The sequence below is a fragment of the Heterodontus francisci genome, chromosome 32 (genome assembly GCF_036365525.1).
Source record: "Heterodontus francisci isolate sHetFra1 chromosome 32, sHetFra1.hap1, whole genome shotgun sequence".
Lineage (NCBI taxonomy): Eukaryota > Metazoa > Chordata > Chondrichthyes > Heterodontiformes > Heterodontidae > Heterodontus > Heterodontus francisci.
The window spans coordinates 12,362,730-12,375,177 of NC_090402.1; the positions used below are offsets into that span (position 1 = coordinate 12,362,730).

The 12,448-nt window shown below is 45.6% G+C and overlaps 1 protein-coding gene across 1 annotated transcript in view; it reads left to right on the forward strand.

Moving 5' to 3' along the window:
- The window catches only part of cercam (cerebral endothelial cell adhesion molecule), a 79,648-nt gene that overhangs the window by 1,240 nt on the left and 65,960 nt on the right, over nt 1-12,448 (forward strand). The window contains exon 2 of the mRNA XM_068012248.1: nt 936-1,046. Within this exon, the coding sequence (XP_067868349.1) occupies nt 936-1,046 (111 nt within the window). The remainder of the gene's footprint in view (nt 1-935; nt 1,047-12,448) is intronic.

Genomic DNA, 12,448 nt, shown 5'->3' on the forward strand with positions numbered 1-12,448 from the left:
AGTCTAGATTGTGGCTGTTGACCAATTTAACCGCCAATTTTACTGAAGTCTGTGAGCCAAATATTCCAGGATAACCTAAGCTCCCATGTTCTTATACAGACATCCATTTTCGAAAAACATGTTTTTGTGAAAGATTGTGGAAATTGCTGTAGTTTTCACATTTGAGGTAAATATCTTGCAGATCTGAGGTACTGTACCTCAGGTACAGTATAGTACCTGAGGTACTATACAGACTCCCCCATCTGTACTGAAATTAATTGTACTTTCTATTTTTTAGAAATTGATTCTTGGGATGTGGGGTGGGCGTTTCTGGCAAAGCCAACATTTATTGCCCATCCCCAGTTACCCTGCTGCTAGGCCACTTCAGCAACTTGCATTTATAAAGCACCTTTATCATAATAAAACATCCCAAGGGCACTTCACACAAGCGACTGGTGAGAAAGAAAATTGACACCAAGCCACACGAGGGAACATTAAGACAGGTGAAGAGAGGGATTTTAAGGAGCATCTTGAAGGAGGAGAGAGAGGTAGAGAGGAGGAGAGGCTTAAGGTGGGAATTCCAGAGTTTGGGGCCCAGGCAGCTGAAGGCGCGGCCACCAATGGTGGAGTGATTAAAATTGGGGATGTGCAAGAGGCCAGAATTGGAGAAGCGCGGGGATCTCGGAGGGTTGCAGGGCTTCAGCGGGCCATTCACAGGTAACCACATTGGTGTGGAACTGGAGTCACATATAGAGCAGATCGGGCAAAGGTTTCCTTCCCTAAAGGGCATTTTATCAAATATTTATGTTTCTATTGTGACTTATCACCCCTCCCAGAAACACCATGGTGGCCAGTAAATGGGCAGTGCATCAGGCATTTTGTCTTCAGCCATGCCCCACAAGCAGCAAGAGATGTATAACCATTGCTGCACTCACCTTTAATCTCTCTTTCTTCAGGGCAGCAACCGATCATAATATCGACAACACGACTGCCATACTGAGAGAATGGCTGACCAGCGTGCAGAGGCTTTACCACTATGTGGAGTGGCGCCCAATGGACGAGCCGACGTGAGTATTTGTACCTCTTCTGTACTGGGTTTCCTGAAAGGAATTAGCCGTCAGGGAGAGCAGCACGGTGTGTTTGAGTCTCAGCTTCCTGCAAGCCAGCTCCACACAATCCCTCTTCAGATGTGCACAGTGTCCCAGTGGATGGGTCAAGATTCCTGAGAGGACCCTGTTGAACTGCTCCTAGGTATCACTGTATTTATAGAGTAATTAATTGAAAGTCAGTGCTTATGGTAAATTCTGTCATAATTAAAAGGTGGAATGAATTCCTATTTGTATATTATAATGAGCAGCCGCAGTTAGTGACTTAGACACATTGCTGCCTATGGTGCAGCCTCTGATGTTAGCTGCAATTAGCCTGTACAAATTTTCCATCCTTTTTTTGCATTGAACTCACAGTGGGATTAAAGAACATGTATTTATATAGCAATTTGCACAACACCAGAACATCCCAAAGAGCATTACAGCCAATTTTTGAAGTGTACTCACTGTTGTAATGTAGGAAACGCAGCAGCTAATTTGTGCACAGCAAGCTCCCACAAACAGCAACGAGATTAATAACCAGATCACCTGTTTATGGCGATGGTTGAGAGATGTATATTGGCCAGGATACCTGGGAAAACTCCCCGCTATTTTGTCTAAGAAATGGTTCCTCGGGATCTTTTATGAGAGGGCAAACAGGGCAAGTGTTTAAGGTCTCGTCCGAAAGACGACGCCTCCGACAGAGAACACAAGAACATAAGAATGTTGGCATTTATTGCAAGGGGAATTGAGTATAAAAGTAGGGAAGTGTTGCTACAGCTGTACAGGCCCTTAGTTTGACTGCATCTGGAGTTCTGTGTACAGTTTTGGTCTCCTTACTAAAGAAAGGATATAATTGCATTAGAAGCAGTTCAGAGAAGGTTCACTCGACTGATTCCTGGAATGAAGGAGTTATCTTACGAGGAAAGGTTGAGCAGGTTGGTCTATACCCATTGGAGTTTAGAAGAATGAGAGGCGATCTTATTGAAATATATAAGATCCTGAGAGGACCTGACAGGGTGGATGCTGAGAGGATGTTTCCCCTTGTGGGAGAGACTAGAACTAGGGCAGACAGTTTAAACATTAGGGGTCTCCCATTTAAGACAGTGATAATACATTTTTTCCTCTGAGGGTCATTAGTCTGTGGAATTCTCTACCCCAGAGAGCAGTGAAGGCTGGGTCATTAAATGTATTCAGAGCTGAGTTAGATATATTTTTGATTAACAAGGGAGTCTACGGTTATGTTTAGTTTAGTTTAGTTTAGAGATACAGCACTGAAACAGGCCCTTCGGCCCACCGAGTCTGTGCCGACCATCAACCACCCGTTTACACTAATCCTACACTAATCCCATATTCCTATCACATCCCCACCTATCCCTATATATTTCCCTACCACCTACCTATACTAGGGGCAATTTCTAATGGCCAATTTACCTATCAACCTGCAAGTCTTTGGCATGTGGGAGGAAACCGGAGCACCCGGAGGAAACCCACGCAGACACAGGGAGAACTTGCAAACTCCACACAGGCAGTGCCCGGAATTGAACCCGGGTCGCTGGAGCTGTGAGGCTGCGGTGCTAACCACTGCGCCACTGTGCCGCCCCGTTATGGTGGGGCTGCGGGTGGGGAGCAGACAGGAAAGTAGAGTTGAGGCCACAATCAGATCAGCCACGATTGGAGCAGAAATGGCAGAGCAGACTCGAAGGGCCAAATGGCCTACTGCTGCTCCTATTTCTTGTGTCTCATCTGAGAGACGACACCTCCGACAGTGCAGCATTCTCTCCGTACTGCACTGAAGTGTCAGCCTTGATTATTGGCTGAAGTCTGTGAATTGGGTCTTGAATCTACAGCCTTCTGGCTCAGAGGTTTGTGTATTATCACTGAGCCACAGCTGACACTTACTGCAAACCCATTGGTGCTGACAGCTCTTCAATTCATTGCTCAAGTGTTTATGGTTCAAAGCACATTTTTGCCAATAATCTTTAATTATGTTTGAATATCTTAATTCATCAATTCAAATAGTTCCAAATGTCGCCAGCGAAACGACCTGCGAGTAATGCTTCAGCGGCTCAAAATACTGGGACAATGTTCAAACAGGAGAGCACATTAGGTGGGCGATGGGCTATCCTCACCCAATGGTTCCATGTAAATGTTGTGGGCAAGTTTCTAGCACTCATTGAGTGCACACAGACAACTCCCTGATAGAGAGTCCAGTGGCCTCTCACTGGAGCTTAGTTGGAAGTCAGACCCCTACGAGGGGTGCAATCTGGAGGGGAAGGGGGTGCCATGTAGGTGGGGGGAAGGCACTGAGTGGCCTGAGTTGCTTCTCCTGGTTCCACGAAAATCACAATTAACATCTTTCAGGGCCATTTTCTAAGCAGCCTTCAGTGATCTCTTTAAGGACCTCTGGTTAGGCCACTCGATGCCTGACGCCAGTGGACAGAATGCGTATAGTTTCCATACCACCCATTGGCACCATTGCGGTCTGACAACCAGGGGACATTAATAAACCTCCCGCCTGCTTTGTGTTGAATGCTAGCTGCCAGCCTGCAACTTGTATCGGGCAGGCAAACCTTTCCTTGAGGGACAAGTGGTATGACACAGTCCAACTGAATGGAGCGTTCCACGGCAATGTGGCCAGACCCATCTTTTTCAACACCAGGGACAGACAGAAACACAGCACGTAGTGATACTTGGTGTTTGTGTACTGAGGGTCTGCCCACAGCTTGATGTAGCTGCAGACAAAGATGGCCACCAGGATAAATGCAATGTTGGGTACGTTTTCTCCGACTTGATCTAGAGATTTATGCATGATGTTCCTGCAGACATGGTCCATTTTCGATCTCCAGATAAAGTGAAAGATGGATCAGGTGACCACCATGGCGCAGGATGGACTAGACCTGTGCCATGTACTTCAACACTGAGAGTACCTCGCACCTGACGACCATGTTCTTATCCACAATGAAGAAGGAGCATCACTCCCACATGCCCAGTTGCTGTTTGACCTTGGCTATACGCTCCTCCTAGTTTTTGGCACACGCCCCGGTCCCTCCAAACCATATCCCCAGCATCTTCAGGTAGTCTGACCTGACAGTGAAGGGGACAAAGGATTGGTCGACCTAGTTCCTGAAGAGCACAGCTTCGCTGCTGCAGCGATTTACATTGGCTCCCGAGGCCAGTTTGAGCTGATCCATCAGGCAGTGGTGCGCATGTAACCTCCTCGAGGCCCTACGGCAAAGGAGATGGTGGATCCTGTCCTACGGTTCTTTGAGCAGACGGTCAAAGTCATTTGGCAGAATGCATCATCACTAGAACTTTCAAACAAGCACTGAGGCATAGCTGGTCTGGTAATGAAAAGGGTCCTCACTGACAGATCCTTCATGCACGCATGCAGTCTCACTGCCTCCGCACACTGCCCTCAAGGCGGCTGTAGTGGGGAAGAGATCATCGTCCACCTCCTTCTGGAATGTGCCATTGCAAAGCAGGTGTGGAAAGAGATGCAGTGATTTTTGTCGAGGTTCATCCCGAGCATCTCCGTAACGCAGGACTCAGTGCTCTATGGGCTTTTCCCAGGGACGCACATTGAGATAAACATCAACTGCTGCTGGAGGACTATCAATTCGGTGAAAGACGCTCTTTGGTCTGCCCGAAACTTGCTGGTCTTCCAGCGCAAAGAGTTGTCCACGACCGTGTGTTGCAGACTGGCACATTCCAAGGTCCAGGTCTACGTGCTGAGGGACGCACTAAAGCTTGGGGCAGCCACAGCAAAGGCTCAATGGGGAAAGGCCACTGTGTAAGGTCCCCCCACCAGGGTGAACCGAGGGGCTGGAACCCGTGTAAAACCCCTTGGGCTGTATACACCAGAGAATGTTTGTCATGAAATGTATATTGTATATATACATTTATACATTTATAATTGTAAGTGTAGTGAGGCACCTCAGAGTGGCATGTACTGTATTGAAAGAAATTGAACTATATTGCACTTTATGTAATGTCAAATTTGAACTGTTAAGTAATGAGCTTTTACAAATTTTATGAATAAAGTATATTTTTTGAGAAAAATGAAGAAAACGTTATGTCGGGAAGGCCCCAGACAGCCAATGGGTGGGCGATTTTATTCTTAACAGGGTGAGTGCCAGCTGAGATTTGCCCTCCCTCCCCCGCTTTCTCCAGACACAACCCAAGTTTGGAAGGCATTGTTTGTACTACCGAGTGTCTCAGTTTCAAAGCGAGCAGAAATTAAAAACAAATTCATAAGGAAATGCTAGTGTCAATGCTACACCCTTCATCCTGTAGGAACCTGAATTGTCCAGCGGATGATGCTAAGGGAATGAGTTTAGACAGGTCACTGGGAAGATTGAGGCATTGACTTGTGCTTTAGTGCTATTGAAACCTGGAGCTTCCAATCATTCTAACTGAGGCAGCTCTCATTGAACAGGCATTGAAAGCGGGACCAGAGGAACAGGCTTGCACATCTGCAAACTGTATTAATTTTGTTGGCAGTTTTCTTGTATTTCTTTTGTGCAGGGCTGTGGCAAGATGTTGAGTTCTTAATGAAAACCATCTGGTGTTAAATGAGGCTCCGTGGGAATGGGTAGCTTGAGGCTGGCTTACAAGATTTATCTGTTCTTCCGTGAAGGAACTCTTTTCTCTCCAACTGCCCCCGTCACCTGCAGGTTTACACCCCACCTTGTCGATAGTCCAGATTGTCAGAAGAAATTGCCTGTTCTGCCTTTTGTGAAACGGGCACAAATATTTAGAGCAGTGCGAAGAAATGAGGCATGTTAATGTTGATTTTGAGTGTTTCATTCTCTACCTGCCTGTGTGAAGCTTTGCTATGGAATGTAAATGGGACGGATTCTACTGCAGGCGTTCTGTCTATTGCTGCAGATTACCACCCAGTTGGTGAAGGCAAATGTTTACCTCAGCGTCTTAAACTATATTCCTTTCTCCAGTGATATGTGCATTTTATTAGGGGTAATGTTGACTTTGGGCATCTTGTGTATCCCCGATTTTTATTCACTCCACCATTAGGTGTCCATGCTTCAGCAGCCTAGACCCTAAGCTCCGGAATTCTTTCCTACAAATCCCTCCGCCTCTCTACCTCTCTCCCCGCCTTTAAGTTGCTCCTTAAAATCTATCTCTTTGACCACGTTTTTGGTCATCCGCCCTGATATCTGCCAATGTGTTTAATGATGCTCCTATGAAGCATTTTGAGACATTTTTACTACATTAAAGGTGCTATATAAATGCAGGTTGCTGTAGTGTAGAATGGGCAATATCAATTCAAATGCCTGTGATGCATCTTTCACAAATATTACATCTCATTACAACAGTGAGTGAGCATCAAACCAGCAATGTGATAATGATCAGATAATCTTCTTCAGTGATATTGGTTCAGGGACAAGTATTGGTCAGGACTCCCCTGGGGAGAACTCCCTCAGCTCTTTTTCCAAATAATACCTAGGATCTTTTACACCCACTTAAGGGGGCAGAGGAAGCCTCAGTTTAACGTCCCATCTGAAAAACTGCACCCTCTGTCGGTGCAGCACTCTCTCAGTTGTGTCAGCCTAAATTAAACGCTGAAGTCTCTCAAGGGATTTGAATCCATAACCTTCGGACTCAGAGTTTACTGACACCTAAATAGAACCAAGCGTCAGTAATAGGCAGGAGAGAGTTAAAGGTCCAAAAAATCTGTATGTGGCTGAAGGATAAATTATGGTATTCATTATAATACGGACTCTCTGAAACGTGGCACAGTGGCGCAGTGGTTAGCACCGCAGCCTCACAGCTCCAGGGACCCGGGTTCGATTCCGGGTACTGCCTGTGTGGAGTTTGCAAGTTCTCCCTGTGTCTGCGTGGGTTTTCTCCGGGTGCTCCGGTTTCCTCCCACAAGCCAAAAGACTTGCAGGTTAATAGGTAAATTGGCCATTATAAAAATTGCCCCTAGTATAGGTAGGTGGTAGGGAAATATAGGGACAGGTGGGGATGTTTGGTAGGAATATGGGATTAGTGTAGGATTAGTATAAATGGGTGGTTGATATTCGGCACAGACTCGGTGGGCCGAAGGGCCTGTTTCAGTGCTGTATCTCTAATCTAATCTAATCTAATCTGAGATTTATACCTTTATGTATGTAGTGAATGCTGGCAGTGACCCAGGGTGTCATACTGACCTATAGACGAAGTAAAGCCCCATGTTTGATCCCACGCTGAGCTCCGTTCCTTGATTGGGGTACTTCAGTTGGTTACAGCACATCTAGGCTAGGGAGGGACATAAAAGCTTGGACTCCTGACCATTGTTCAGTGACTCCCTCGCAAGTGGACCTCTTGGATGTTGCATGCACCGTCGTGCTTTAAAGCCTTAAAAATATTTTTAAACAGAAAGAAGGACAAATCATTATTGTTTCTACAACATGAGGCCTGCAGCTAAGGAAGCTTGATCTCATTAGTATCTAGTTACAAGTAGCCCATTAACAGACGTAGACAACCTCCCATTAAAACTGAACAGCTATCTCCAGACAGTAGTTGCCCCACCCAAGATCTACTTTTCACAGTTTCGTTAACAAGTTTCCCAATTTAAATCCACAGTGTAATGGCCTATCTAAAATTCATATATATAAAAGCCCAGAAATCTACAATATAATGAAACAAAATGGGGATTGATTCTGTCACAGTATCCTCGGATTCTTTGATCCCTTTTACAGCTTTCTTTTAGAAAAAAATCCCTTATTTTCTTTTCCTTCTCCCCTGAAGGAAATGAATCACAGAGGGGGAGGTATGATTCATGATTCGTGGCTGTCCTTTGGTACCTCACCCTCATCCATTAGCCTGGAGCTGTACTTTTCTGTCAGCGTTGATACATATTTGGGTTCCTCTCTATACTAACTTCTCATGGATAATGTCAGCAACCCAAAGGAAAATGACGGTATAATTACAAGTTATTTTAGTATTTAGCAACAGAAATAATGTGCCAATAAGTCAACAAATACAGTAATCTGATTAAGGCCCCCTCATCCAGGACCTCCCCCCCTGCATCCCCAGGTGCCCTTGTGGACCTTGATGATCCGAGTGTGAACACCTGGGATCTCGAGCATTGACGGGATTTGTCAGCTGTGGGAGGCTGAACACAATCCTCACTGAACATCAATATGTACACACTGTACAGGAAGGTATCACTTGATCGAAGTCAGGAGCAGGAACCCTGGCTGATCTGATTGTGGCCCAGCTGGGATCAACTACCTCACCACAATCTGGGGATCACTTCCGTTCACACTACTAATTAATTGTTGCAGGAGGAGGCTTAAAAATATTAGGACGTGGTCACACCTGGTAACAGAGAGAATGCTAATAGATTTTTCCCACTTGTTCTGTACAATTCCTTAATAGAAATAATCTGGGTGTTTCTAACTGCCCATTATAGACATAATAGGCATTTCATCAAAGCGTTCCCACTTTCTAATGCTCCGGACACATTTCTAAAATAACACAGATCTGGAAGATGTAGGACAGAAAGAACATTAAACACAGAGGCCTGGGAGGCTGTGGAATGCAGTGCCAGAGTTAGTGATCGAAGCAGAGATCTTGTCACTATTTATGAATAGGTTAGGTAGCTGGTTGAAGGGGAATAAAGCATGTAGGAACAGGGCACTTGAGATTAAGTTGACTGCTCATGTGGAAGATGAACACTGACATGGAATGGTTGGGTTGTCCGTCCTGTTTCTGTGCTGTAATTTCACTGAAGATTGATTTGAGAGGCCAGTAAATGTGCAGAGGCCTTACTTGTGTTAAGGAATAGCCCAACATGTTTCCACTTGCAGTATCTAACCACACGGATGTACTGGCTTCTCCTGTGAAATTTCACAATCGTCCGCTCATTGTCCAGTGCAACCTCCCACTAGTTCACCAGCTTCCCCTGTGCAACATGATCATGATCTTTTTTGAATGGCGGAGCAGTCCCGAAGGCTTACTCCTGCTCCTGTTTTCTATGTTTCTATGTTTAACCTGATAGCTAGCCACTAGTTACTGCTGTGCAACCTTGTACTTGTACTTGTTTGCTAGCTGCTGCTTTGTAATCTCACACCTGCCCACAAACTGCACCTGGACAAGCTCACACTTGTTCACTAACTACCCCTGTGTAACCTCACACTTGCACACTGGCTGCCCTTGTGGAATTTTACGTTAACTGCCCCCGTTGCTTGCTCTAACCTCATGCTTGCTCTGAATCTTCTGTGTAATCTCAGGCGGACTCTCTAATTAAACCTATGTATTATCAGAATGACTGGTTAAGTACTGCTCCTGTACATTGGCCAGTTCCTCTTCATCTGTAGTCTCCAGCAGACTTCCTAGCTCCCTTGAGGAATCTCAGTTGGACTCACTGCCTAGCCCTGCAAAATGTCAACTAACTGGCTCTACACGGAATGTTACTGTTCCCAGTGGATGAAGGGGGAGGTGGAGTGGGAATAGTTCATGACGAGTCCTTTCTGCTAAGTCTTTTTCCAGCTGCTAATTTTTGTTTAAAAATGATGTTTAGTTTTCCACTAGCAGTTTTTAAACCTAATTGTACTGGTCTTTAATGTGGGCGATTAGCTTCATTTTTACTGGTAATTTTCAAACACAGTCATGTTGGAAACTGTTGATGCCATAATATGTAATTGTTTTTGTTAACTCCTTATGCGGTAAAGTCTGGAGAAGCCAATGTAGCTTATTGCAGAACTTTAATGGCATTATTTATTGTGTTACTGCATGGTAGCATCACACACTGAAGCGATGGAGCCAGTTACCACAGCAGTGTTTGATTTTCCCAGGGTTCCCAACTGGGCCATATCACTGTTGGGTGGTGTAGGACGAGGTTGTGTTGGATTGGGGTTGGGTTGGGTAGAGCTGTGGGGAGTGGGGGTAGAGTTGGGTAGGGTTGGATTGGCATTAGTAGGGTAGGGGTGGATTGGGGTTGGGTTGTGTAGAGCTGTGGGGGGGGGGGGGGGTAGAGTTGGGTAGGATTGGATTGGCAGTAGGGTAGGGGTGGATTGGAGTTGGGTTTCTCTGAATTCCATATAGTTGGGTTGAATTGGATTGGAATAGGGTTGGATAGGGTAGAGTTGGAGGGGGTTTGAGTAGGATTGGGTGGGGTTGGATTGGATTAGGAAAAGTTGGGTTGGGTTGGAATAGGGAAGGTTGGGTGGGGTTGGGTTCGGTAGAAATGGGTTGGGTTGGATAGGGTAGGGTTGAATAGGGTAGGGTTGGATTGGGGTTGGGTTGGTAAGAGTAGAGTTGGATTGGGTTGCATGGGGTAGGTTTAGAATAGGGTTGGATAGTGTAGGCTTGGACTGGTGTTGATAGAGTAGGATTGGAGTGCAGTTGGGTTGGATAGGGTTGGATTGGATTGGGGTAGGGTGTTGTTGGATGGTGGGGAATGGTCAGGCCCTTCACCAAGAGGGATGGGGTAAACCTCAAAGGGCGTGCTGTTCTGAGGGCTGCTCTGTGCCTCTCATATCACCCAACATAATGAAATATTGGGGAGGCTTTGCAGCAAAAGTCACCTGCCCCTTCATGATTCATATAAAGAACAATAAAGACTCCCACATGTACATCCACCCCCTCCCCCAACTTTTATTTTTACAGCTTGACAAATAATCAAACATTTCCCAACTCAGACTCAACCCATTGATTAGTAATCTTGTTCTCCTGTTTGAGCTGAGCTGCAAACAACAGAACCCCCCATGTTGACCATATCTGCCCATAGTCTTAGTGAAACCCTTATCAACCCTTTCATTACCTCCAGCCTCCAATTTGTCTTGCCATCCTCTCATGTTCCACCCATCTAAATGTCAACTCATTTAAAATGCAGCTGCTCACCTCCTATCCCACACTAACTCTTGTGTTCACCCATTATCCTTTCCCTCTAAAATTTCCATTGATTTTCCATTCCCCCAGTGGCCCATTATTGAGTATATTGTTGTGCTGTGGCTCAGTACTGAGTGTGATGGTGTTCTAGGAGGCCTAGAGCAGTGAGGTGTTGTAGTTTAATACTGAGTGTGACACAGAGCTGCAGCCCAGTAACGAGTGTGACACCTTGTCAATTTTGCCAGCTGGAGTACCCTACCTGACCCTGGCACCTGGTCTGAGGCTCTCTGTGTGTGAGAGAGCGAGAGAGAAAGAGAGGGACAGTGAGAGACAAAGAGAGAGAGGGAGAGAGAGACCGCCCTCACTATCCTGCAGGATAGAACCTTTCATTCATCCTATTCAGGACTCCCCCAGGGAATTTATTAAACTGATATTTACCCTCACTCCCTTGCTCGTGACAATCTCATCTGCCTCCAAAACTCCCAAATCTGGTCTCGTTCCATCAATTCCTGATTATTTTCTCATCTGCGGGGTTGGAAATGGGAGTCTAGAAGTGGAGTTTGACAGTGTTTGCAGTTGTCTTGTGCAGCCAAGTGTGGAAACCCGACATTTGCTATGGACAATGCATTACTGGAACCGTTTTCTCTTTTATTGTTCATTGTTATTCAGCAAACACCATACATCTATACGAACATACAAATTAGGAGCAGAAGTAGGCCATTTGGCCCTTCGAGCCTGCTCCCATTCAATAAGATCATGGCTGATTTGTTTGTGTCTCAAATTTCACACTCCCATCTACCACTGATAACCTTTGATTCCCTGACCCAACAGGAATCTATCTGCCCTGCCTTAAAAATATTCAATGACCCCACCTCCACCACCTTCTGAGGCAGAGAGTTCAAAAGTCGCACAATCCTCTGAGAGAAAAAAAATTCTCATCTCTGTGCTAAAAGGGCGACCCCTAATTTTAAAACAGTGCCCCTAGTTCTGGACTCACCCACAAGAGGAAACATCCTTTCCACATCCACCTTGACAAGACCGTTCAGGATCTTGTAAACTTCAATCAAGTCTCCCCTCACTCTTCTAGACTCCAGTGAAAATAAGCCCAGTCTGTCCAACCTTTCCTCATAAGACAACCTGCTCATTCCAGGTATCAATCTAGTAAACCTCCTCTGAACTGCCTCCAACGCATTTACATCCTTCCTTAAATAGAGACCAAAACTGCACACAGTATTTGAGATATGGTCTCACCTACCTATTCCCTGAATGGCAACACCCTGTAGACCTGGGGCTGAAGTCAACCGGAGAGAATGGGGGGATGGGGGGGATAGGGGGGTTGCGGGTGGTATGGTGACCATTTTAATTTGCCCTCTAATTATACATTAACCACAGGGGCCTGGAAAATATGTTTCAAACATTAATACTTAACTTTTGCTTAACAAAACAAAAGACAACAGATGATGAATGGTTTATACGATCAAAGAGAGCTTCTAACTGCCAAAGAATCTCCCTTTCATCTTGGCGCTGCTCTGTCTGTGTTTCTC